Source organism: Mus caroli, unplaced genomic scaffold (assembly GCF_978045245.1).
Source record: "Mus caroli unplaced genomic scaffold, Mus_caroli_1 scaffold_13, whole genome shotgun sequence".
Lineage (NCBI taxonomy): Eukaryota > Metazoa > Chordata > Mammalia > Rodentia > Muridae > Mus > Mus caroli.
In genome coordinates this window covers 42,474,615-42,502,450 of record NW_028227268.1, presented here as the reverse complement: position 1 = coordinate 42,502,450, position 27,836 = coordinate 42,474,615, and the positions used below count along the sequence as shown (strand labels likewise).

The following is a 27,836-nucleotide window of genomic DNA, read 5'->3' as shown; positions in this document are numbered from 1 at the left end:
TCACCCCATGTAGCACACCACCGATAGACCAAATAATTGTATCCAAGTCTAGCTTGCAGAACCAGTGAGTTTTTTAAGATCACTTACAAGAGCATGGTGTCTCAAAAGAAACGGCACCGCCAAAAGCCCACCCAGTGTGAATGCCTATTCATGAATGCTATTTAGCTAGATCTCCCTGTTCACCGTGCAGGCAACTCTAGCAAAGGGTCCTCTCTCCCCAACCTTATGAATCTTGTACTTTTCTGAACTTACAACCTCCAGTGCAGACATAATGAGGAAATAGCCACACTAATCTCACATGCCTCTTTTCCAGATGTGGGCAATAGGGTACAGAGCGACTGAATAAACAATGGTCTCTAGCCAGGCTAGATTAGATCTGGTGTACTTCTGTCCCTCCCCTCAGGCGGTGGAGCTTGGCTGAGCTGCCTTGGGGCGGGGCATATCATCCAGGGGCGTGTCCGGAGACCTGGAGGCGGGGCCTGATGTCCCTTGGGCGGGGCCGGCGGCCGAACTGTCCTAGAGGCTTAGGGATCTGAATCCTTCTCGGGGAAACGGGGAAACGCCGGACCATGGGCGTCCAGGAGCGGGAAGCACAGAGGTGGCGGGGTTGAGCCCCGCTGAGACCTCTGGGCCGGCCATGGGCGACCGCGAGCGCAACAAGAAACGGCTGCTGGAGCTGCTACAGGCTACAGGCACCGGCAACGGGCACTGCGCCGACTGCGGGGCAGCGGGTAAGGGCGCGGTGTGCGGGGCAGGTGCAGCCAGCTACGGCCCCAGCTCCTGGTCCACCGGCTCCTTCCCTAGGAGCACGTCAACGAGCTACTCAGACTCGCTCTCGCTTGGAACCCCAGTCCTTCTCACTGGAGAGTTTCGGGCGGCCCCGACGTCTCTCTGTCTCCCTGCTCCCGAAGCCCAGGACCTTGGTTCTCCTCCGCATCAGATGCGGTCCATGCCCTGGGTCCCTCTCGCTCTCTCACCCGGCACCTTACCCCAGGACCCTGCTCTGGACACCATTTCCGATCCCCAGCCCTTACCGCGTCCTCGGACCCTGAGATCCTCACCCTGGTACCTCCTGGGCCCCGCGACCCTCAGTGCCGCACGCGCGATGACCGAGGATGCTGATGTGGCTGGCTCCGAACCCTGAGCCTCCAAGCGAGTCCCTCACTTGCCTGCTCTCCTCCGTTCTCCCTTCCGAGGTCTCCTGGGTGTCATCGAGCCAAAGGGTGGGCTAGGCACGGTTCATGCTGTCACCTCAGTTGTCCAAGTTTGGGGACCAAGAGAAAAAGGATTGACGGCGTGGGCAGAGCTTGCCTCCGACCCAGAATCCTAACTGTCCAGCCCAGCCTGTCCCTGCACCCTAGTCCAGTCCTTGTCCAGCTCAGCGGAGATCCTGCTCTTCCACCCTGCAGATCCTGATTGGGCCTCTTACAAGCTGGGGATTTTCATCTGTCTCCACTGCTCTGGCGTCCACCGCAACTTCCCAGACATCAGCAAAGTTAAATCCGTGAGACTGGACTTCTGGGACGACAGTATGGTGGAGGTAGACTGGCACGCAAGTGCAGATTCTTGGACTTGGGCGTGAGGGAAAAGAGGAGGGACGCAGGTGTTCCTCCTATTCCACAGAGGAGGAAAATGAAGCCCAGAGAGGTGCAATGATTAATGAGAGGAAACACAGTGTCTTAGCAAAGGCCCTGAGTTCGTGTGTGTGTGTGTGTGTGTGTGTGTGTGTGTGTGTGTGTGTGTGTATTCCCGAGTGTATGTATGCCAGGCATGCGCAGGAGCTCAGAGGTCAGAGGAAGGCACCAGATCCTCTGGAATTGGAGTAACCAATAGTTGTGAGCGGCCATGGTGGTGCTGGGAATCGAACCCATGTCCTCTGCGAGAGCAGTAAGTGCTCTTCATTCTTGAGCCCTCCAGCCCTGGTGCTAGGGCCTTATTCTTGACTATGGAGTCTGTTTCCACACCCATGTACTGGACATGTCTATCACTGGCTCCTGTAAGAATAAAACAGGTTAAGCCCAGACACAAAGTGAATTAAGTTACTGTCATCATTCGTAGAAGACAGGAAATGAGGAAGAGAAACATCAGATTCATAGCCTAAGGTCCCTTGCCCCTTCCCAGCCCACTCTGCTTCCCTGCCAAATTCGTATGTTGGAATCCTCAACTTAGGGGGTAAAGGCATTTTGGCCAGAAAGCCTTAAGACAACAGGCAGGTCAACGTCGCACTGGTAAACGCAGAGGTTTAAGGACTACGGGGGAAGCGGGTAACATTACCGAGTACTTCCCTTTTATGGTGGGATCTGGACTGGGCTTTTTACCATTCAACCCACACAGACATCACTAGAAGCCTACTATGTTCTGTGTGGGAAGAGCACGCTGAAAAGACAAAGTGGCTACCCATTCAAGGCTTCTATTTCAGGCGAAGGAAAGACGGGTACTCAGCCAGCTAGCCCATACACTCACAGGTTTTTGACTTCTAAGCCCCTGCAACGTCTTCACTTGGGGAGATCACCAGGAGTCCAAAGGCAATACATGTCTATGACACAGCTCCAGGGTCCCCAGGGAGCAAGATAGTGTTCACTGTGTCCAGAGATACAAATTACAAAAAAAAAAATAATAACTGGCATCCCTGCCTTTAACCCAGCTATGTCACACCCACTGGCACATCAACATATCACTGGACACAATACCCACTCTGAGTCTCTGGTAACATGGGGGAATTCTATGGGGCTGGCAGCCATTTTCGTTCTCTAGCTTCCCCAGTCTCCTGTAGGCTTTAAGGGCTAAGAGGGGGCTTGGCTGTCTGTGGATTGAGTGAGAGAAAAAAAAAAAAAAAAACCAAAAAAACATGAGCCTTGTGGTCCAGCAGAGCTGGCTTCAGATCCTCATTTTGTGCCTTAACAAGCCACCTAACCTCTCTGAGCCCCAGTGTCCTCTTTAAAAACAGAATAGTAGTGTTAAAATGATTGAGAGAACCCAATATGCTATGATGTAAGGGGCTGTTCTTATATAAGGCATAGTTGTCAATATCCCCACGTTATACCAAACTAGGGCTATCCATGTCTGGTGAGATGGCTCCTGAGAAGCAGTTTCTCCTGGCCCAGCCTCAGAGCCAGTGAAAACCACAGGCATTTATTTATTTGTTTATTTATTTATTTATTTATAGACAGGATTTTTCTACATCGCCCCAGCTGTCCTGGAACACCCTGTGTAGAACAGGCTGGCCTTGAACTCTCAAAAGATCTATCAGGCTCTGCTAGGAGTAAGGTCTGTGTGGGCACCACACCCAACAATCACCGTCTTCTGGGTGAGCCATGGTTTCATTTCAAGTTCATTTTCAAGTTCTACAATTACGCCAATCTGCTCTTGTCTTACAGTTCATGACTCACCATGGGAACCTCAATGTGAAAGCCAAGTTTGAAGCAAGAGTCCCAGCTTTCTACTATGTCCCTCAGGCCAACGACTGCCTGTAAGTGGGTGACCTGGGGAGGGGTGTCCCCAGCCCTTCTCTGTCCCTGGTATCTGTCTGAGGTGAGTTCTCCTGTGATCTGGATAGAAGGATGGATTTGGTATTACCATGGAGGGTGCATAGAAATCCTGCCTTTAATCAGGCATGGTGGCAAAAGCCTGTGTTCCTGATGCTCAGGAGCTGAGTGAGAGGATCACCCTCAGCTACACAGCTAGGTGGAAATCAGCATGGGTTACCTGAGATTCCACCTCAAACAAAACAAAAGCCGCTCATATTTGTGGAGCATTCCCAAGTGGGGCAAGCTCCGTGTTAAATGCTGCGTGTGTTATTGCCAAACATCCTCAGCGACCCTGAAAGGATGACTGTCACCCTATGATTCGTAGACAGAAACTGATGTGTGTGAAGGGACACTAGGAAAACCCAGTCTAGCAAGAGGGTTGTAAAGGAGAGGGATGGGAAGGACCATAGAACCTAGTGACCCCAAACTCGTGACCCCAGGTAGACACACACAGTCCCATGCAGGCATGGCTACAAAGTTATATTTGAACCACTGATTCTCAGCGTGGCGCTCCCAGGCCTTGCACAAATACATAACTATGATTGGTGGTTCTGTGGTCTTGCAGTTAGGTGACCCAAGGCCTACTGATGCCAATGTGGAGTGGCAAGGAAGCACATTTTTATATGCAGAGGGTTTCAGGATTCCCCTCCCCACAATTCTACTGCTACCCAGCTATAAGAAGGTGGCCAAGACACCAAGCCCCTTGGATGTCCCTCTGCATGTAGCCCAAGTCCTCCTTCAAAAGTATTAAACAGGAACATGCCTTTCAACATGATGTGGATAAAATGACACCATTTGTTGAAGCATCTCCCATGTCACCCAGCATGCATTTCTCAGTGTCTACTTTACAGCGATACCAGGTCCCTCACGCCTCTGAGAGTTATGTTGGACACCATTTGAAAGAACCTATCCCACCTTGCCGCATTGCTACCACACAGCCTTTGCCCCAAGGCCCTGAACAGCATCTCTTGCATGGGCTTTCTACACTGACCCGTCCAGCCTTGCTTATTGTAACTCCCAGAAATGTTTTTGCATTATAATCCCTGTTGACCGAGGGCTGGTGGCCTCTTCTCTCCAGTTTTAAAATTACTACATTCCCTGCCTTGGGGAGCAGAACAAGAGTCCCCAGTCTCTAGTCTGTCCCCCAGTGCTGGTCTTATGGCCCAATATTCCCATCTTCATGCTGGGCCTGGTGCCACCTTCTCTGTCTTAGGGGAAAGGCTGTACCTTAGGAAGTGCTGGGGATCAAAACCAAGGACTGTGCATATCAGGCCAGCCCTCTACCTCTGAGCTTCACCTCAAACAATGAAAGAACTCTTGACTGTAAGTCACAGAATTCTAGCTTTGCCTAGTTCAGGTACCAAAAGATTATGTGGGCTCTGAAGATCAGACACCAGGAAGGACAGATATGAAGTCACCCTCAAGAAGGACAATACCATACCAAGTGTGATGGTGCACACCTGTAATCCTGGCATTAAGGAGACTAGGGAGGCTGAGGCCAGAGGAGTTGGGGGTTGAGACAAGTCCGGACTACAGTATGTCACGATCCTATTTCAAAACAATATCAGCAAAGGTCTGCAAGATGGCCTGGTGGGCAAAGGCACCTGCCATTAAGCCTGAGAGCCCAAGTTCCATTTTTGAGATCTGCACGAAGGAAGGAGAGAAATGGTTCCCACAGTGTTCTCTGACTTCCACACGTGCACTGTGGAGTGAACAGTTACGCACATACATATGTACACAAAATAAATAAATGTATTTTTTTTATAAAAGAGGAAACAAGAGGGAGGAAAAAGAAAAAGATCATAATACCAGGATCTCAAACATGACCAAGGAAAAGGAGAAGGATGGAGAAGCCACACCGGGGGGTCATATGTGACTGGGTCTATACTCTCATGGCTCTTGTCAGCCATCTTTCTCTCAGGCTGACTAATACCTGCAGCTGGCAGCGAATCCTCTTGCAGGTGCTTGCTGTACTGCCCAGCATGGCCCAGAGAGGGCTTCCAGTCAGTCTCTAACTTTTGGTCCCTTTGGCCTATACAGCCCAGAGCAACCCAAAGCTCGAGGTGGCCTGTTTGGGTCAGATGTACAGTTCTAGGTCACTCCTGTGCCCAGGCCATTCAGTCCTAACCTTTGGACCACGTACCTGGAAAAGATAAGAAGGAACAAACAATGGAGACAGGTTTGCGCTCAGCTGCGCAGTTTCACAGCAGTCAAGAATAGCATTTGATCAAGGTTAGCAGTAAGAACCTACCGTGAGCCTGGTGTTGGGAAGCACACCTTCTAACTGTCTGGGAGGCAGAAGCAAGCGGTTCTTTGTGAGTTCATGGCCAGTCAACATAGTAAGTCACTGTCAAACAAACAACCCACCGTACTTTGTGTTGAATATAGTGCTGGGCTCTTTACATAGGAACGGCCACCTCAACAGCACTAGGGAAGGCAGGTTTATTACTGCCTCGTTTCCTATGTTTAGAGAGGTACAATAATTTGGTCTGGCAATGTCTCACAGTTGCTAGAGTGCTTGCTTAACTTAAAGTGCTGGGTTTGATCCCCAGTGCTACATAAAACCAGATATGGTGGCATACATCTGTAATCCCAGCACTTGGTGGCATAGGGGGTATGGGGTGGAAGCAGGAAGATCATGAGTTCAAAGTCAATCTCAGCTACTCTGAACACCTCAGGGTCAGCCTGGGATAGGCTAGACCTCATTTCAAAAGACATGAAACAGAAAGTTGAGTCAGTTTGCTCTATGCAGTGTGGTGGGCCAGAGTTCATCAGTAGATCCGGGACATTTACTGCTCAAGTTCCCGAGCTGGTGGTGGGGGCAGGTTAAGTGTCCGGGGAGCTGATATCTTCATCATTGACTCAGAGGGTTGAGGGTCAGTCTAGTGTTTCTCCAGAAGATGAATTTCCCTGTGTGTCATCTGGAGAGCAGAGGCTACTTAGGAGATAGAAGCCAGAGGTCCAGCTGCATATTCCATAGAGCACAGGACACCCCACTTCCACTACAGAGAACCATCCAGCACCAATGTTAACTATCCTAAGGAGGAGAACCTCTGGGTATCTTGAGACAGCAGCTCCTGGGTTGTCCCCACCCCCTGCTGCAGAGTCTGGGAAGTCACTTGGGAAGACACTGAAGACACAACTAACCAAAAATTCTCTTTTTAGGGTCTTAAAGGAACAATGGATTCGAGCTAAGTATGAAAGACAGGAGTTTATGGCTAATGACAAAGCTGTCTCACACCCAGGTAAAGTTACCGTTTTGTATGTATGTATGTTTGTATGTATGTATATGCACCACATGTATGCAGTGCACACCAGGGCCATGACAGGGTATTAGATCCCCTGGAGTTGTGACAGTTTTGAGCCATGTGAATATAGCAGGGATTTGAACCTGGATCCTCTGAGAGAGAAGCCAATGTTCTCAGCCACTGAGCCATCTCTACAGCCCAAACATTACCATCTTAATGTTTTGAGGTCTGTGTTCTGGTTGGGTATTTGTTTGTTTGTTTGTTTGTTATTTTCTTCGAGACAGGGTTTCTCTGTATAGCCCTGGCTGTCCTGGAACTCACTTTGTAGACCAGGCTGGCCTCGAACTCAGAAATCCGTCTACCTCTGCCTCCCAAGTGCTGGGACTAAAGGCGTGCGTCACCACTGCCCATTGACAAAGGTCTTGAAGGACCTCAGCTTCCAGGATTTCTAGGAGTACACATTATTCCCCAACTAATAGATGTCTTAAGAATCACTCTTTTTTTTAAAAAAAGAATTATTTATTTATTTTATGTATATAAGTACACTGTAGCTGTCTTCAAACACACCAGAAGAGGGCATCAGATCCCATTACAGATGGCTGTGAGCCACCATGTGGTTGCTGGGAATTGAACTCAGGACCACTGGAAGAGCAGTCAGTACTCTTAAACTCTGAGCCATCTCTCCAGCCCGAGGATCACTCTTTTTTTTTTTTTTGGTTTTTCGAGACAGGGTTTCTCTGTGTAGCCTTGGCTGTCCTGGCACTCACTTTGTAGACCAGGCTGGCCTCGAACTCAGAAATCCGCCTGCCTCTGCCTCCCGAGTGCTGGGACTAAAGGCGTGTGCCACCACGCCCGGCCTAAATTAAAAAAAAACTTTATTTTTATGTGTATGATTGTTTAGCCCAAAAGTATGCATGTGCACCACATGTAATACTGGTGCCCTCAGAGATCAGAAGAGATTCTCTGATCCTCTGGAACTGGAGTTATGGATGGTTGTGAGCCACCATGTGTGTGTTGAGAACGGAACCTGGATCCTTTGCAAAAATAGCAAGTGCTCTTAACTGCTGGGCCATGTCCCTAACACTTTTTTTCTTTGTTTGTTTTTCTGTGACAAGGTCTTGCTATGTAGCCAAGACTGGCATTGAACTTATAACTGCACCCTTTCCTCAGCCTAAATCCTAGGATCCCAGGCCCCGTGACCCCTGCCTTCTTCTCAGAAAGCAGTGGGAACTCGTGAAGAAGTGAGGAAGAAGGGTTTGCACGGTGGGGGGAGACTGAAATCATATAAAGTGCCCCAGATAGGACCTGTGTCCCGCACCTGAGAGGGACAGATCAGACTGGCTACATTCCAGCGGTGGGGGGAGGCTCTTCCACACTCGGTCCCTTGAGCCTCAGGTTAGCTTATTTATTTGATTTCATGGCTCATTTCTTGCCCTTGGTGGTTAAGGTAACCGAGAAGGGTTCCTGTGGAAGCGAGGACGGGACAACGCACAGTTCCTGAGAAGACGGTTTGTCCTTCTGTCGAGGGAAGGCCTCCTGAAGTACTACACAAAGGAGGAGGTAAGAGGCCAGGCTGCCTGTGTCTCTCAGGCGCAGCCCTGGCAAGGATGATTTTCTCCTACTTCTCCTTGGCTACCGTCAACCCAGCCCCCCAGCAGCCACACATAGTCTCACTATGTAACCCTTACTAGTCCAGAACTTACTACTTAAATCAGGATGGCCTTGAACTCATAGAGAGCCCTCTGAGTGCTCAGATTATAGGACTGGGCCACCACGCCTGGCTAAAAACAATTTTAATTGAGATATATTTACGTATTTTGGTTTACTCATTTAAATGAGACTGGGCAAATGACTTGTGACACTAATCCCAGCACTTGGGAGGCAAAGGCAGGCTGCACTCTGTGAGTTTGAAGCTAGCCTGGTCTACATAGTGAGTTCCAGGACACCCAGGGCTGTATGGTGAGACCTTGTTTAATAAATAAATAAATAAATAAATAAATATTAAGCAAATAAAATAAAAGTAAACTCCCTCTCCCTTGCCCACTGCCTTGGAGAACCCTGTGGTCAGTCAGTCAGTCAGGAGTCTACTTGTTCCATTTTTCTTGTTCTACTTGTTTTATTTTTTTCTTCTAATGATGCTAGGGACTGAGTCCAGGGTTTGATGCAGGCTGGACATCGCTCTATCATTGAAGTCATCCCTAGCACAGCTGGCTCAAGACTCTTTAAGGCACAGAGGCTGTTTGCTTCAATGCAAAAGTGATTGTTGCTGGGTGTTGATTGGTGCCACCTGCCTTTAATCCCTGTGCCCCCAAAATAGAAGCTCGTGGGTATCCATGAGTTCCAGGCCAGCCTGATAGACACAGTGAGTTCCAGGCCAGCCTGGGCTGACTGCATGGTGACTTTCAGGCCATCCTGGGCTATATAGCAAGCCCGGTCTAAACAAGGGCTGGAGAAATGGCTCAGCAGTTAAGAGCACTTGTCGCTCTTGCCGAGGACTCTGGTGTGGTTCTCCGCACCCACCTTGTGGCTCAGAACCACCCCTAACTCAAGTTTCAAGGGACTCAAGGCCCTCCTCTGAACTCCCACACATCAGGCACACATTGTGTACCTAGCACACAATACCATCATGGAGGCAAAGCACTTCCACACATAAAACAAGATAAACCTAAAAATAAATCAAAACCAAGCCAAACAAACAAATAAAAGAACAACATTGCCAAGCCTTCAAAAGGCCAGGCCAGGAACTCTATGCTACAGGGTCAAGACAAATCATGCATCCAGCCTTCCTTACAGGGAGGGATACAGTTCTACATCCTTCTGGGGACGACTGGACGAGAAGGAAGTGGTGAGGGTATCTTTGGAGGCCAGCTACCACAGTGAGCCCTGGGGCGGTCCAGTGTTAGAGAACAGAGGGAAAACAAAAACAAAAAACCGAAAAGTGCTAACAAAGTTGAATGTGAAGGAGCAGCAGAGGGGCGAGCTCTGAGCTCGGCAGCTCGACCTTGAGGCATTTGGTCTGTGTGTTTCCCTGATGTTCTCCTAGAGGAGTAGACAGTTCTAGAAGGGCAAGCTGGTATGTCCTGGACTGAGGACAGAGTATAAGGGGGGAAAGTGGGGACCGAACACTTTTAAACCCTGACCGCTTTTTCCAAGGGAGGAAGAGAAACTTTCCTCTGGTCAGGCAGGGCCCAAACCCCACTGGTGACTGGTGGCTGTAACTTGGTCTCCATGACAGGGTCTCCTCCTTGGCTGGATAAAGATTATTTGATTTTCAGTCTCAGTCCAGTCCAGTATGTTGTGTTTTAAAGGCAGTGGAGGTGACAGCGGCCTGTATTCACTTTTGCTCGATTTTCTTTCAAGATGGGGTCCTGCTGTGTAGCCCCTGTGGGCCGTTAACTCTAACTCAGTTGTCCTGCCAGGGTTTCCTGTGTGCTGGGATTACAGGAGTGCTCTTCATATGAGTCTTTTCTTTCTTTTTCTTTTTCTTTCTTTCTTTTTTTTTTTTTTTTTGGTTTTTCGAGACAGGGTTTCTCTGTTTAGCCCTGGCTGTCCTGGAACTCACTTTGTAGACCAGGCTGGCCTCGAACTCAGAAATCTGCCTGCCCCTGCCTCCCAAATGCTGGGATTAAAGGCGTGCGCCACCATGCCTGGCTTCTTTTTCTTTTTTAAACATTTTTCCCCAAATAGAATTTTTTTTAATTATGAAAGTAACTCATTTTTATGAAAAAATTTTGGATTGTGCAAAGAATTAAGCTAAACAGAGTCACAATTTCTCTGGAGGTTGAGGCAGGAGGAGTTTCAGCCCAAGAGTTAAAGACTAACCTGGGCAGTCATGCATGATGGCACAGGCCTGTAATCCCAGCACTCGGGAGGCCAAGGCAGGTAGACCTCTGAAAGTATGAGGCCAGCCTGGTCTACAGATCAAGTTCCAGGACAGCAAGGGGTTCACAGAGAAGCCCTGTCTGAAAACAAAAACAAAAACAAAAACAAAACAAAACAAGAGAAGAGAGAACTTTAGCCCAATTCTAAAAAGAAAAAAGAAAACCCACAAAATAAATTTCCACTTTCAATTAACTAAGGAAATAATAATATAAGTGAGAATTAACTGCTGCTCAGCAATGAAGAGGGATGAAGTAGGGTTTGGAGAGATGGCTCAACAGCTAAGAGCACATGTTGCTCTCCCAGAGAACCCAAGTTTGGTTTCCAGCACCCACATTAGGTGGCTCACAACCTCCTGTAACTCCAGGGGATCTCACGCCCTCTTCTGTTTTCTGAGAGCATTGCACACACATGGTGCACATAGATATATACTCAGGTACACAGACATACACACAGTATAAATATAACAATCTTCCAAAATGGATAACAGTAACAATATTACACTATAGGTAAAAATTTAAAACATTTTCTAGCAAAAAAAAAATCATATACAAGAATAATAGAAGGACTTGGGTATAGCTTAGTGACAGGTTATAAATAAGTAAGTAAGTAAATAAACAAACAAACAAACAGATAAATAGCAAAAGGGAGCTGGAGGTGTCCCCTAGTGGTAAAGCACTTGTCTAGCAAGCTCAAGGTCCAGGGCTTGGAATTTAAATTTGTGTTTTAAAATTTATGGGCCAGAGAAGAGTTCAGTATGACTCCTGCTGGTGCAGGGGCATCTGTTAGTCCTCCCACCACGTGTCCTTGCCCAAGGAGCTGCTGTCTGGCTGTTTATTTCACAGGAGTGCTCGGTTTGCTCCAGGAAAGGGTCTGTGGCTAAAACGTGTGAACAGCCCTGTTCCAGCTCAGGGGCTATCAGAGCAACCCAGGGTTATGTATTAGGGACTGGCTTGTACTGAAGCCCTTGGCAGGAAGGCACCTGCTGCCATTGGTATCTTGAGGATCCTTTCTCTCTTCTAGGGTAAAGCCCCAAAGGCTGTCATCAGCATCAAGGACTTAAACGCCACCTTCCAGACAGAGAAGATCGGACATCCCCACGGGCTGCAGATCACCTACAGGAAAGAGGGCCACACCAGGAACCTGTTTGTTTATCATGACAGTGGGAAGGTGAGATGACTCAAGTTACTTCTGCAGCCTCCAGCATGGCGCCTGGTCCATGAGCTCAGCTTATCACCTCCACTGCAAGTTTAATCTATCATGCACTCAGCTGCTTCTGGAGACCTGCTGCTGCTGCTGCTGCGTGTCTTTATCTATTTCCACTTTATACTCTGAATCAGAGATCTGAGGAAGGCAAAATGGGATATAGATGAACCTAGCAAGTACTGTGAACATATCTGGGCAGTGTACACTCATCAGGGAGAGAAAAGTTAGCAGAGGGGACCTTAGCCAAATACAGCAAATCCACTGGCTATGGTGGCACACACCAGGCTCCAGCACTAGGTAGGCAGAGGCATGTGGATCTCTGAGTTTGAAGCCAGCCTGGTCTATAGATTGAGGTCCAGGACAACCTGGATTACATAGTGAGATGATAACAATAACAACAAAAACAAACAAACAAACAAACAAGAAAGGGCAGGTATGAGTAGGGTAGAGACTGTGATTGAGGAGGTAGGGTCAATGGACTGGGCCAGGATCTTTCCTTTCACATCTCAAACTGGACCAAGAGCATCCATATGACTTAAGATCTTGTGAGCCTGGAGGAATGGCTCAGTGCAACTCCTGCTGCCCTTGCAGAGGACCTGGGTTCAGTTCCCGGCACAGACACAATATGACTTCAGTTCCAGGACCTCCAGTGCCCTCTTCTGGTTTCTGTGTATGCAGGACACTTAATTGGTGCATAGCCATACATGCAGGTAAAATACATTAAGTAGAAACAAATACCTTTTAAGAAAATATGTGATTTTATGAATAGGAGTGTTTTGCCTGCATCGTGTTTGTGTATCACATTCGTGCATGGTGCTCACAAGGCCAGGAGATGGTATCAGACTCCCCTGGAATGGGAATTATAGATTAGTGTGGGTCCTGGGAGTTAAAGCTGGGTCCTCTGGAAGAACAGCCAGTGCTCTTAACTGCTGAGCCATCTATCTGTCCAGTCCCAAAATAAATAAGCAAAACTAGTCTCAGTTCACCCGAGACCTGCTCAATTAGAAACTTTCACAGAGTCTTGAGTGATTAGGACACACAAAAATGTTTAGGAAATGTAGTCCCATCACGTGGCAGACTGAGGCAGGAGGATCATGGGTTTGCAGCCGAATTAGGATACATAGCAAGACGGGGAGATCAGCCGGTAGGAGCAGAGCAGTCAAGCAAAGGATAAATGTGAGAGTGAACTGGCTCAGCATAGTCGGTGACAGGACAGGCAGAGATGCTGAGTACACACGGAGAAGCATTGGCTGACACTGTGGGGTCATTTAACTTTGCCAGACGTTCTTGGTGACTGTCAGCCTTCAAGTCTGAATGTTTGACAACCCTGAAAATACTTTCTCCCCACATTCAAGGGACAGGGACAGGTCAGGTCCCTTACTCAGGTCACACAGTAGAGAGTTCCTCAGTCCAGCGTCCATTTAACAACTTTTTTTTTGTGGGAAGGATCAAAACAGGGTTTCTCTGTGCAGCCCTGGCTGTCCTGGAACTCAATTTGTAGACCAGGCTGGCCTCAAACGCAGAGATCTGGCTGCCTCTGCCTCTGCTTCTGGAGTGCTGGGGTCAGTGTGCCACTACCACCCGGCCAAGACACTTTTTTAAAATTAGATCTCTTCCTTTTATTTTATGTGGAAGTATGATTCTGCTGGTGAGAGAACCTTGGGCAGCAGCTATCTGGAGTTAGAGGAATAGATTTTCCAAGGGTCCCTCAAACTGGGGAGGTGACTCTGGACTGCTTCCTAATGCCCACCTTTCTCACGTTTTTAACCTGCTTTGTAGATTGGTTTTGTTTGCTTGGCGACTTGGTTGGGGTTTTTTTTTTGTTTGTTTTTTTGTTTTTTGTTTTGTTTTGGTTTGGTTTGGTTTTTTGAGACAGGGTTTCTCTGTGTAGCCCTGGCTGTCCTGGAACTTACTCTATAGACCAGGCTGGCCTCGATCTCAGAAATCTGCCTGCCTCTGCCTCCTGAGTGTTGGGATTAAAGGCGTGTGCCACCACGCCCAGCTGGGGACTTGGTTGTTATAGTTGTTATTTTGAAGGATTCATACCAGGTAATCTAGGCTAGCCTGGAACTTGTGTAGACTTGGCTGGCCTTGGACACACCCGAGTGCTGAATAAAGGTGTGTACCACCACACCTGCTCCCACAGGACCTTTAAGCACCGAGTGACCAGGAAACATCACCTTGAAAATATTTGACAGTGGTGAGAGGTGATGGAAGCACTCTGGGCTGCAGCTACTGTCTGCTCAGGACTGTAAGACTGTTTTTCTTCTCCTTACGCTGTGAATATAAATATAGCCCAAGTACATGCTGGGTTCCTTTTTTTCTGTGGTGGCTCCATTTTCCAAATGCCTAAGACCCAAGAACTTTTGATTTTCATTTTCTTTCCTTTTTAGGGAGGAGTTGTATTTTGCTATGTAGCTCAGCTGGTCTTGAACTTGGAGCAATCCTCCTGCCTCAACCTTCCTCCCACTGAGATTGTAGGCATAGGCCAACATACCTGCCAAGAACACCCTTAATAAACACCAGGACAAGAGAGCTCAGAAGTCCCACTAGGCCTGTGTGTCTGGCTGTGTCTGGCTTTGGGCATAGAAAGGAACTTGTTGCTCTCTGTTGAGTCTGCACTCACATGACTTCCTCAATCAGTGCATGACCTCTGCGCCCTGCACCACAGATCTCCCAGCAAGTCTTTCTGCCTCTCCATCCCAGATTCCTGGGAGAGAGCAGATCTGATAAGTTCAGTCCTGTCTCTTTATTGGTCCATCTGCTGTATCCAAGGCAGGGTGGGGACTGTTGGGGTATGAGGTTGAGGATCAGTTCTCAGAGAAACTGGGGGAGGAGCAACCCAGAAGGCTTCCATTGTGTCTTACCACTGTGAAATACTTGCATAGGAATTTATTACAACATCTAAACTAATGTATGGAATGAATGGACTGTCATAGGTCAAAGGGTGGGTAGGGTAGGAAGGAGAAGCACGTAGGGTGGTGGGAATGTAGGTAGTGAAGAAGCACGTGGGGTGGTGGGAATGTAGGTAGTGATTGGAGTGGGGATGAGAGAGAGAGAGAGAGAGAGAGAGAGAGAGGCAGGAGGACAACAAGGTTCAAGTGTGGCCTCCATGACAAGCTCCTGTATCAAACATAAGAATAAAATGAAGAGGTGATGTGGTACGCATGTGCAATCGCCATACACAGGAGGAAGAAGCAGGAGGATCAAGGGTTCAAGGCTAACCAGGCGGTGGTGACACTGGTGTTGTCAGTATCAGCAGTGGTGGCTCATGCCTTTAATCCCAACTCTTGGGAGGCAGAGGCAGGCATATCTCTTGTTAGTTCAAGGCCATCCTGGTCCACAGATAGCCAAAGGTTCACAGAGTAACCCTGTCTTGATAAAAGCAAACAAACAAAAAAGAGTTCAAGGCTAATCTCTGCTACTTAGATGTTTGAGGAGGCTAGCCTGGACTACATGAGACTCACCACAAAAATAAATAAATAAATAAATACTAAAAAACAAACAAAAAAGTAAAAAGGACTCTGGAGATACAGAAGTTGTAGAAGGCTTCTCTAAACATTGTAAATTGAGGTGGAGGGGGAAGCTGGAGAGATGTCTCAGCAGTTAAGAGCACTTGCTGTTCTTGCACAGGACCTGGGTTCAGTTCCCTAAACTCACATGGTGGCTCACACAGCTGCTTCTGACTGCAGTTACAGGGGATCTCCAAGGCTGTCTTCTGTCCTTCACAGGCCCACTCTGGGGCACATATATGCGTGTGGGTGTAGGCATGCACACATACACATGAGGAAAGGAAAGCATGGGTTGGGGTGGGGGAGAAGGAAGGAAGGAAGGAAGGAAGGGGACAGGATGGCTGACTGGAGAGTTGCTGAGAAACCCTTGGGGATGTGGTTCTCCTGTGAGATGATGTTGGCTCACCATTATGAAGGATGTGCTCTCAGTGTGACATCCCCTTGTGGCTGGCCTGTGCATTCCAGGTCCCTCCCAAGCATCTCTGATGGAGGAATGTCTCCACATGCAGCCCCCACCCCCACCTGAAGAACTGTGGCCCAGCACCCCACAGCATCACAGCCCCTGGGAGTCTTAGTGCTAAGGAATACAGTCTTAACCCGACTCCACACCAGTCTGCTCATAGGAATCCAGGAGTGTCTTCTAAACCTAAAGAAGTGTCCTAAGCCTTTTTGTGCAGCTCACACTTGTCGTTTTCCGTGGCTGGGAGCTCTTCCTGTCTGTGACTTGTGACTAGCTCAGGGCAGTCCCCTGGGCTCTGATAATCACCCTCTCCAGATGTTCCCAGATGGGGCTGTGTGAAGTGTGTATTTCCTGAACCTGTGTGTGTGTGTGCGCGCGCGCGCGCGCGCGCAGTAGTGACCCCGTTCCCTCTAGCCCTGTCAGCAAGGGTCTCCCACATCCACCCATCTCACCGCTGTGTGTGCTGTGCATCTTTCCTGGCAGGAGATAGTGGATTGGTTCAATGCTTTCCGTGCAGCCCGCCTGCAATACCTGAAATTGGCCTTTCCTGATCTCCCAGAGTCTGAGGTGAGCTAAATGTGGACTTGACTTCTGCGTGTTCCATCCCCTCCCTTTTTCTCTTCTTGTCTCTTGACCCCTAAGACACACAGGGGCTAGACAAGGTTTACTGCAGTTAAGCCAGTTAAGCCTAGGAAGGCTGGAGAAAAAACAACTCTCTGTGGGGTCAAGGGCCTCAGCCTCTGAACATCTTTCTGAAATTTCCCACTGAAAGATGCAAATGAGCCTACCTACTGTATGCACCGTGCTTCTAGCCCATTTTATCTGGACCCTTCCTATATAGTAATTACTTAGAACTGAGAGTTGGGATTGGTGATTGCTCCCATTGCCCTTCCATAGCTGTGTTCTGTGATGCTTTGTCCTTGGGAGATGTTGGGATCTGCCTGTGGTGGTAAAGGTAACAGTAAGCTGAGGACTTCCTATCGATTGTCCCCAGATATCTGGGCTCTACATCTACTTCCTGCAGCCTTGTCTGGGAATGACATGGGGCAGAAAATGGTAGTTTAAGCCAGGAGCCCTAGGCCCTCACAGTTACTCTGTTACTGACATACTGTGTAAGCCTTACAGGTACCTTTCTGAACACATTTCCATATTAGGAAGATGGTGGCTGGTCCAGGTCTCCTTCAGGGTCCCCTCTAAGCTCTGAGGTTCTGTGATTGAGGATGTGGGTTTGTTTTGTTTTGATTTGGGTTTTGGTGGTGGTGTTTGTGACATAGTCTCACTGAGTAGCCCAGGCTGGCCTAGAACTCACGAGGCAGATTGGGCTGGGCTGGAACTCACCTAGATCTGACAGCCTCTGCCTCCCAAGTGCTGCAATGAAAGGTGTGGGCACGTGTGTGTGTGTGTGTACTTATATATACACATGTGTGTCTATGTGTGTGGAGGTCAGAAGTCAGCCTCATGTGTCATCCTTCAGATGCTATCTACCTTGACAATCTTTCTCCACTGGCCTGTGCCCTCCCATTAGGCTGGGCTGGCCGTCCAGTGAGCCCCAAGGATCCTCTGGTCTATGTCTCCCTAGTGCTGAGATTATGGCCCTCATGTCGAAGCTCAGCTTTTTTATGTGGATACTGTTGTTCAAAGTCAGATCCTTACACTTGCACGGCAAGCACGCTAGCCATGAGACCATCTTAACCTGTGATCTCTTAGTCTCATCTGTTAGACCCTCATTGAAAACCTAAATGTTCCTCACCTCCTGGGGTTTGCAGGGAGCTGAGTAACTGTGGTATACCCGTTTCAAAGTTCCCTAGGCACAGTTCCAGCAAGGACAGGGGTCAGGCTCAAAGCTGAGATTGTGATGCTTAGTCAGCACCCAGAGGTGGTTACTGCTGACTCAGTGAAGAGTCCAGGGTGCTGACTGAGGGCACAAGGGGAGGGCACAGGGCAGGTGCTCAGCCTTATTAGATCTGGCCAGGCTTCCTCTGTTTGGTTACCTGTCCTGCGTGGAGGAAGTCATCTTTTAACCAATGTCCCCAAGGTTCCCTTGCCTCCGTCATCAGCCATATTCTACCACACTTGCCTGTCTCGCTCTTGTCCTTCCTATATCTAGGTGTGGTGCTCAGTCTTAAGAATTTGGTGCTGGGAACCCAGGAAGTCTTTGTGGAGTTACAATCCTTTCACCTGAAAGGCACACAGGGTGGGGGTGTGGCTCAGCAGCAGAGCCCTTGCCTCGTTTGTGTTAGACCTTGGAGTCCATTCCCAGCCCGAGGAAGGAAGAAGGTAGGTTTAGTAGCCTATAATCCCAGCACCTTGGAGGCTGAGGCAGGAGAATTGCTGAAAGTTTGAGGCCAGCCTGAGCCAAAGAGTGAGTTCAAAATCCAGCCAGCTTGGGATACACAGGAAAACCATGTTGGGAGTGGGCAGAGGGAGGAGGGAAGTGAAGATGTGTACATAGACCTGAGTCAGAGCCTAGTGTGCTGTCCAGAAGATGACATGGTCTCTGAGCGTCAGTGTGCTCATCTGTCACCATGGCCCCCTGCCCCTGCCAGGCTAATATAGTGAGCCAATGTCTGAAGTGTAGGAAAGAATACTGAAGGAAAACTCCAGCCGGGTGGCTTCCCTTGTTTCTCTTGGGTCTAGACTAACCCTGTGCCTGTTCAAATTGAGAATATGAAACAGTTGGGGCCTATTTTCTCCAAACTAAGAATAAGTCCTATAGAATATATTTGAAGAGAGATGGAGTAGTCTGGTGTAGATTTTCATTTGGGGCCTCAACTTCCCTCTCTTGCTTCCTGTGGTGATTCCCTCAACTTTGCCCCTGCAGCTGCAGGGCCCTGCTATGTCCTTAGGAATCTAGACTGCCATTAGACTGCCATTTGATGCTCTAGATCTGTCTAGTCCCCATCTCCCCACTACCAGGAAGCATAGGAAGTCACTCTAATCCCTGGAAGCTTCTCTGAGTCTAGGAACGCAGGCTGTAGGGCTGTTGGAGATCACAGTAGGGAATGGACCCCCAGAGACAGAAAGCTTACCAAGGGAACATCTGGTTGAGCCAGAAGTGGTGCTGAGATTCTGGTGGCCTCCTAACACCTTGGCCAGAGTTTCCTCAATGTGTCTACCCTGCTATCTCCTCTTTATAGCCGGTGTCAGAATCTGTGACCGGGTCTCAGCTGGCACCAGCGTGGTGGGGCATCTGGTCAAAGGCCTCTGCCATCTTTACATTTTTAGTACCATGGTGGTGATGGTACACAGGAAGCTGTCCTGCTGCCTGTCAGTCCTGAGTGCAAATCCCACCTCTTCATGCTGTCAAGTCAGCCAAATGACATCAGTAAAGTCTTCTCCCACATCTCTATGCCTTAGTTTTCTTCTTTCTTTTCTGCTTCTTCTTCCTTCCCCTCCCCTTCTTCTTCCTTTTTAAATTTTATTTTTGGGCTGGTGAGATGGCTCAGTGGGTAAGAGCACCCGACTGCTCTTCCGAAGGTCCAGAGTTCAAATCCCAGCAACCACATGGTGGCTCACAACCATCCGTAACGAGATCTGGCGCCCTCTTCTGGAGTGTCTGAAGACAGCTACAGTGTACTTACATATAATAAATAAATAAATCTTTAAAATTTTTTTTTATTTTTATCTATCTATCTATCTATTTATTTATTTATTGAGATAAGGCTTCTCTCTGTAGCCTCAGCTGTCCTAGAACTCACTCTGTAGATCAGGCTGGCCTCAAATTCAGAGATCTGCCTGCCTCTGCCTCCTGAGTGCTGTGGTTAAAGGCATGCACCACCATACCTGTTGTCAAGTGGCTCTCTTAACAGTCTTGCCTGATCTATATAATCTGAGATGAATGGAGTACTTAGAGCATATCTGAGCCATGCTGGGAAACCATACTGGGGCTCATGGACTGGCTTTGCTGAACTATTTGTATTATATCCAGTGCAGACTCCAAATATAACCCATAAGCCATACACCCTTCCCCATCCCAAACTTCTCTGTGTCTTGGGGCCAAGTTCAATCTGAAACTTTAAGCTCTGGGTGTAAATAGGGGTCAGCCTCTGTATTAGTTAGGGTTTTACTGCTGTGAACAGACACCATGACCATGGCAAGTCTTATAAAAAACAACATTTAATTTAGGCTGGCTTACAGATTCAGAGGTTCAGTCCATTACCATCAAGGTGGGAGCATGGCAGCATCCAGGCAGGCATGGTGCAGGAGGAGCTAAGAGTTCTATGTCTTCATCCAAAGACTGCTAGTGGAAGACTGACTTCCAGGCAACTAGGGTGAGGGTCTTAAGCCCACACCCACAGTGACACACCTATTCCAACCAGGCCACATCTCCAGATGGTGCCACTCCCTGGTCCAAGAATATACAAACTATCACAGCCTCTGTCTCTCCCTCCAGCTCGTGCCTCTCATCACCAGGAACTACCTCAAACAAGGCTTCATGGAGAAGACTGGTCCAAAGGTACATCCTAGTGTTTTCTGTATTACTCAATATGGTTCTATTCCAACCACGGATAAAGGAGAAAATCGGGGGTGGGGGTGGGGCTGGCGGGCGGGTGGGTGGGAGAAGAAAGGAAAGAACACCAGTGTTTGTGAGCTTCTGTGCTGACACACTGAGTAGAGACTAGGAGTTGTCTGGTGTGTGACCCAGCATGGCTCTGAGGGGTTCTTCCTCTCATGTCCCACCCTGTCATCTTCACTAGATCCTTCCTCTGATCGCCGTTACACTCTAACCCCAGGAAAGCCATGAGAAAAAGAAACTCCCTAGAGAGAGGGCCTCTGAGCAGATGCTGTGTTAGGAGTCCACCAGGGCAGTGTCAGAGAGACCTGGGCTAGTCTGAAAACACATGACCTTGAACCCTTCCTCCTCACACTCAGCCTGGCTCCCCTGAGCCCACGCCCTCACCAGGTCCTGTGTCCTCTCACTACAATAAGGAGGACAAGGAGATGTCTCACAAGGGAGGAACCTGGTCTTTCCTGTAAACCAAAGGAAGGTTGTACAGACCCAGATTGTTAGGAGGCTGAGGCAGAAGGACTACAAATTTGAAGTTAACCTGACAAAGTCAAAGACAGTCTGCACAGTGTAGTGAGCCCCCCCCCCACCTGTCTCAAACTGGAAATTTAATAAGGTGAGGTACGGTGTGGCAGTATAGCTCAAGGCAGAGGGCTTGCCTCAAATGTATAAGGTCAGGGGTTCAACGCCAAAACACAATTATATAATGTGTTACAGGACAGGTGATAAGAGAAACCTGAAAGTTGTTGGAGGACAGTGTGAAAAAAAGCCTCAGGAGCCCAGTGGTAGTGGCACACATCTTTTATCCCAGCACTCAGGAGGCAGAGGCAGGTGGATCTCTGTGAGTTCGAGGCCAGCCTGGTCTACAGAGCAAGTTTCCAGGACAGTCAGGGCTACACAGAGAAACCCTGTCTCCAAAAGAAAGAAAGAAAGGAAAAAAGAAAGAAAAGAAAAGAGAAGAGAAGAGAAAAGAAAAGAAAAGAAAAGAAAAGAAGGAAGGAAGGAAGAGAGAGAGAGGAAGGAAGGAAGGAAGGAAGGAAGGAAGGAAGAAAGAAAGAAAGAAAGAAAGAAAGAAAGAAAGAAAGAAAGAAAGAAAGAAAGCTCAGAAGTTGGAAACTGGTCAAGTGGTTGTGATAGACTCCTTCCTCAGAAGCCAGGAAAAGAAAAGAAAAGAAGGAAGGAAGGAAGAGAGAGAGAGGAAGGAAGGAAGGAAGGAAGGAAGGAAGAAAGAAAGAAAGAAAGAAAGAAAGAAAGAAAGAAAGAAAGAAAGAAAGAAAGAAAGAAAGAAAGAAAGAAAGAAAGAAAGAAAGCAAGCAAGCTAGCTCAGAAGTTGGAAACTGGTCAAGTGGTTGTGATAGACTCCTTCCTCAGAAGCCAGGAACAGTCCCTGGCTTTTACCTCAGGTCTTTTCCTTCCCTGAGCCAAGGGCAGCACTTTCAACTTTGTAAGCAGGAGCCACTTCTGACTTCCCTGGCTTCCTTCTTCTGAGACTTATTTGTCACAGCCCAAGAAAGAGGGAGCACCTGGCACTCCTAGGCAGCACCTGGAGGTGCAGAGCAAAACTAACAGGGAGGGAGGGAGGGAGGGAGGAGGTTGGGGGCAAAGAGGGGCTGGACTGAAGCCTTCCAGATCTGAGCAGATGCTGCCTCCTAGTAATGTTACCCCTTTAATTCCAGCACGCTGAGGGATCCCTGTCCTGCCTAGCTAGGACTCCACAGTGAGACCTGTCTCAAACCAAACAAGCAAATAAACAAACAAAACATACAACCCAGAGTCTGACCAGGTGCCCAGACCTGTGGACCCTAGAACCAGTTTGGCTGTGGACCCTAGAACCAGTTTGGCTGGACTTCTGTCTCTGTCCAGCCATTACTGGGGAGGGTATGCATTCCCAGGAACTGGCCCCAGGGAAAAGCTCTAGTGCATGTCTGACTGCAGTAGCCAGGCTGGAGAACCAGTGTGATAACCTCTCTCTGAACTGGCCCTGACCCCTGTGCCTGACTTTGTCACATTTCCTAAGAGGTTCCTTCTTTTGCAGCATAGAGAACCCTTCAAGAAAAGATGGTTTGCCTTGGATCCGCAGGAACGGAGGCTGCTCTATTATAAGAACCCCCTGGTAAGAGTCATTCCTGATCTCTCCTTAGCACGTTCCCAGTCAGGCTGGCTAATGCTGACCTCATAATATGCCATCTCCCAGAATCCTAGGGCAGCGGAACCCAGGACAGGACACCTGAATCCCTGCTTCCCACTCAGCTCCATTCAGAATCCTCCTGTTAGTTGTGCTTAAAGTGAGGAGGTGTTACCACTCCCTTGTAACCAGGAGGTCTGGAGTAGAGTGGCTAGGACTATAGGCTCAGGATTAGTCCAGTTTGGCGGGACCCTGGGTTCTGTTCAGTTTCAGCCCTGCTGTGGCAGAGCCATACCTTAGGCTGGGTATGCACTTAGCTCTCCGATGCTGCATTTCCTTTCTGCAAAACATTGGCTTAGCGTGAATGCCTTGCTCAGAAGTGGCCATGATGAGTATAAAAGTTGCTAACATGTAAAGTTGAACTGGGCCCAGGGGCACTGGGCCTGTAACCCCAGCTACTGAGGAGGCTGGAGCAGTTGGATTGCAAATTCAAAGACTCCCTGAACTTCAGAATAAGTTCAAGGCTAACGTGGGTAATTTAGTGAGACCTAATGTCAAAATGAGAGCGAGAGAGAGAGAGAGAGAGAGAGAGAGAGAGAGAGAGAGAGAGAGAGAGAGCTCTAGCCTCTGCTAAATGCTTGCCTAGCGTGCTTGAGACTCTAGGCACAATCCTCAGGGACCAAACCAAAGCAAAAAAAAAAAAACTGCCTTTGAGATCCCGTGCCTGGTGTATTCTCTAATAGTTAGTATTTTCAGCAGATTTGTGTGCAATGTAATTGAGGTTTTAACAGTTCAAATCAAAGTCAAATCTGGCAGTGACATACTCACCTCTTTACCAAACTTGACCTTGGGACTGGCCAGGCTGCAAGGGCTCTTCTGCCCCAAGGCAGCCTCTGATGACTCTATGCCTTCCATTTTCAGGATGCTTTTGAGCTGGGCCAGGTTTTTCTGGGAAGCAATGAGCAGGGATATGAAGTATGGGAAGATCTGCCCAAGGGCATCCGAGGGAACCGCTGGAAGGCTGGACTTACCGTCATCACTCCGGAGCGGAAATTCATCTTCACCTGCCCCACTGAAAAGGAACAGCGAGAATGGCTGGAGAGTCTGCGGGGCGTCTTGTCCAGTCCCTTGTCGCCCCTCCACCTCCTCAGTGAGAAGTGGGGGATGGGTGGGGGTTCTTTTGGGTGAGGGCAGAAAAGGGCTCCTTCACTGCAGTCCCAGAGGGGCCTGACTCAGCTTTTTTTTTTTTTTTTTTTTTTTTTTTTTTGAGTCTCCCTCACTTCCTGCCTTAAGAAAAGCACACATTGCACTTTTTTTTTTTTGGCCCAAAAGTCCCTTCTTCACCAAGTTCCTCTATGCAGCTGTCCTCATGAACTTCAGGAGGAGTTTGGTCCTAGCAGAATAGTAGAGGCTGGCTCTACCCTCTGGGCAGATTCCCGCACACCCTTGTCTGTTTTCTCACAAGAAAACACTGTCCTGGGATCCTTAGCAGAGGTCACCCTGCCTGCCGGGAACCCACAGGGATTCTGGATTCCTCCCCACCCAGAGGGAAGGCTATTTTTAGTGTTCTCTTTTTCCTCAGCACTCTCTGTCTCCCTCCTCTTCACCCCAGATGTGTCTGTCACAAGGAGACTCTTCCCATCTGTTGACAACCCTATGAGACACTGAGTTAGGGAGGAAGCTCTGGCCCAGGGCTGAGCTTCTAGGGCATAAAGGAAAAACTCTGTATTATGAAGAGTGCAAACCGAACAGGTGACCCCAATGGCCCTGGGGTAGGGGGAGCCCTGGTGCTTCCCTAGACTCACCAGTATGGCTACAACTACCTCAGCCTGGTGTGGTAACTAGCCCAGCTGGGCCTTTGATCTCAGTGTTGGGGGCAGAGGCAGGTAGAGCTCTGTGTGTTCAAAGCCAGCCTGGTATACATAGTGAGTTCCAGGACAGCTGGAGCTACTTAACAAGACTGTTTCTAAAACCTAAAACACAAAGAAAACAAACAAACAAAAAAACCTAACCCACAACTGTCTTTACCATTCAGTTCCCAAGCCCAAGGACATAGAAGGCAATTGACTGAGCACTCTGACAGCTGTTCTCTGATCTCTGTGGGGCTGAATCCCCGAGTCTCTGCCACTCCTTTCCTCTCTGTCTTCTGTCTTTCTCCTTTGGTCTGGTTTTTTTTTTTTTTTTTCCTTCTCCCTCTCTCTCATTTAAAGTTTCAGTGTTGTCCTGACTCCCTCTGTCAGGACACACATGTCCTGCCGGGGGAGCCGCACTAGCATGGCTGCCTTTCCCAGCCCCCCTTTTCCCCTTGCAGCCGCATCAGCAGAGACTGGCTGTGGCCTGGGGTGACCCATCTCGGAGGATCTGGCTGGCTACTGAGCATCTGAAGTCCTGGAGAAGAGTTCACCTCAGCCCTAGTTGTCCAGAAGGAAGCCCCGAGGCCAGCAGCTGCCCCGCTAGTGAACTCCATCAAGACTCAGGGTGTGGTTGATCCTACGGCTCCCCGTGATCCTTCCAGCAAACACTCCTCAGTCTTGAGGAGCTGGTATGGAGAAGAATTCAGCTCTCCAAACTTAGAAGTCCTGAAGGGTTCCTCATAACTGCACCAAGAGCTGGCCATGGTGACGCATACCAGGCAAGAGGCGAGGGTGCCATGAACCCAGTGACAACCTGGACTACACTGGGGGTTCAGTCCAGCCTGAGTTACATAGCAAGACCTTGTCTCAGAAACAAACAAACAAACAAACAAACAAATAAACCAAAAACCAGAACAGAGAAAACAGCACTCAGGAGGCAGAGACTGGCAGATCTGGGACAGTCACAGCCAGGGCAGGTTACACTGAGAAACCCTGTCTAGAAAAACTAAAAACAACAACAACAACAACAAAAAACAGAAACAAAAGCAAGCAAGCAAACAACAACAAAAACTACAGATAGGGGTGGATGTTGCAATAAAAAAAAAAAAGTGCCCACAGCATCCAGACAAAATTTTTAAAGTTTAATCTAAACCTAACTATGAAGAAATCCTCAGACATTCATTTATTACTTACATGTTGCTATACAGTCAGCCTGGATTCTTCAAATGTCATGATTATAAAAGGTAAAATTGGCCAGGCATGGTGGTACACACCTTTAGGTCTGTGCACTCAGTAGGCAAAAGCAGGTGCATCTCTTTGAATTTAAGGTCAGCCTGGTCTACATAGTTGAGTTCCAAGACAACCAGAGCTACATATAGAGAATTTGTTTCAAACAACAACAAAAAACCAGGAGAGGGGATGACACAGACAGACAGACCAAAGCCAGGGGTGGTACTACCTATAATTTTAGCATTAGGGAAGTAGAGGCAGTACGATCAGAGGCTCTGCTATTGTACACAGAGAGTGAAGGGCTAACCTGAACTACATGAAACCCTCATTCAAAGAAGAAAAAACAAAGCCTGTACCAAGTCATGGCAACAAATGCAGTTTGGGATTCTTGTTTGGAACCTGGATTTTAAAAAGAGAGAAACCTTAATGTTGAGTGGCATTGGTAGTGCATGCCTTTAATCCCAGTGCTTGGGAAGTAGAGGCAGGCTAATCTTTGTGAGTTCAAGGCCAGCCTGGTCTACAAAGTGAGTTCCAGGACAGCCAGCATTACACCGAAATTCTGTTTCAAAAAGACGGGAGAAGGACTGGAGAGATGACTCAAAGGTTGAGAGCACTGGCTGTTCTTTCAGAGGTCCTGAGTTCAATTCTCAGAACCATAATGGTGGCTCACAGCCATCTGTAATGGGATCTGGTGCCCTCTTCTGGCTTTCAGGCATATATGCAGGCAGAACACTACATAATAAATAAATAAATCTTATTTTTAAAAATGGGAGAGAGATGGAGAGAAACCTTGGAGCTGGGTAAATGGCTCAATAGTTAAGAGCACTGGCTGCTCTTGCAGAGGACCTGTCACCCATATGACAGCTTACAACTATTTGTAACTCTAGTTCCAGAGATCAGACACTCTCACAACAATACACAAAATAAAAATTTAAAAGACGCCACTGTAAAGGACATAATTGGTTTTGGAAAAATTAGGATCTGGATGTATATTAGATGACAATATTGTAAAATTGTAACAATCATGATGTGTTTGTATAGAATGTTCCTGTCCTTCGGGACACATACTAAAGTAAAACAATCAGTATATGTATATATGTACATGAATGGAACGCATGTGTGTGTGTTTCTGTATCTATATACAGAGCGCATACCACTAATGAGTCTAAATGAAATGTAAATGGACATTTATTTTCCTATTTGTGAACATTTTATATAGATTTGAGTTTTCATATTAAAACATTGATAAAACACCCAGGCTTCACTCTTCAAAGTCAATGGTTTTCCTTTGAGAATCCAATATCAGCAGAGCCAGGCACGGAGGGTACATCTGTAGACCCAAGCACTCAGGGGGTTCAGGCAGGACCATTTGAGCCAAAGAGTCTGAGAACACCAACCTGGTGAGACATTGTTTCAAAGTTCATGGGAGGGATTGGAAGTGTGGCCTTCAGTGGTGGCATGTGTCCTTGGTTTTGCAGGGAACAATACTGACCAAAGGAGGTACTAGGATAAAAGTATTTACCAAACCAGAACAGATACAAAAAAGATTACATAAAATGTTGCAAAAGAGAGCCTGGAGGTAGTGGTGGTGCCTGCCTTTAATTCCAGCACTCTGGAGGCAGAGGCTGGCCGATCTCTGTGTATTTGAGATCAGCCTGGTCTACAGGGCTACTTCTAGGACAGCCAGGCTTGCACAGAGATGGAGAATTCTCAGAGAGAACAACTATGCTGCCCAAGGAAAGGAAGTTTCTCCATTACAAGGGGACTTACTTGATTGCATCTTCTGTGCTGTGCTGATTGCACAGGCTTCATATCTGGGTAGATAGATGAGCATCTCTTTATCTTGTTAACCAGAACACTTCCCGGCACCTGTTGACCTTGAGGCTGATCATTCATGGGTCATTAGGAGGAAAACTCTAGAAGCTTACAAGTCATTGGAGTCAGGCTGCAAACAGTCAGGATGTGTGTAAAGTGTAGGAATTGCTCCTTTTAATTTTAGGTTTATTTTGTTTTTATGCTTAGTATACTTCCATCATTAGCCCTTAAAGGAACAGAATAATAATTATTTTAATTTTTTTTTTCCCCAAGAGGGCTGGAGCAACAGCTCAGCGTTTAAGGGCTCTTGCTGCTCTTACAGAGGACTCTGGTTCCCAGCCACCACATGGTGGCTCACAGCCATCTGTAATGGCATCTGATGCCCTCTTCTGGGGTGTCTGAAGACAGCTACAATGTACTCATATACAAAAACCAAATAAATAATTCTTTACTTAGAGAGAGAGAGAGAGAGAG

The 27,836-nt window shown here is 48.0% G+C and overlaps 1 protein-coding gene across 3 annotated transcripts; it reads left to right on the top strand.

The window, feature by feature from the left end:
• Positions 1-486: 486 nt before the first annotated feature.
• On the top strand, positions 487-26,794 carry Adap2 (ArfGAP with dual PH domains 2). Of its 3 annotated transcripts, XM_021176036.3 has the most exons (11): positions 487-731; positions 1,410-1,540; positions 3,378-3,469; positions 6,693-6,772; positions 8,223-8,335; positions 11,678-11,824; positions 16,316-16,399; positions 20,226-20,288; positions 22,375-22,452; positions 23,386-23,614; positions 24,776-26,794. In XM_021176036.3, the coding sequence occupies exons 1-11, from the start codon at positions 638-640 to the stop codon at positions 24,808-24,810; spliced, it is 1,146 nt and encodes a 381-aa protein (XP_021031695.1). In that variant the 5' UTR covers positions 487-637; the 3' UTR covers positions 24,811-26,794. The 3 variants fall into 3 exon arrangements, with proteins under 3 accessions (XP_021031695.1, XP_029339432.1, XP_085685891.1); XM_029483572.2 differs by lacking the exon at positions 16,316-16,399; XM_085829765.1 differs by lacking the exon at positions 24,776-26,794 and having other exon boundaries at positions 23,386-23,667.
• The last annotated feature ends 1,042 nt before the right edge of the window (positions 26,795-27,836 follow it).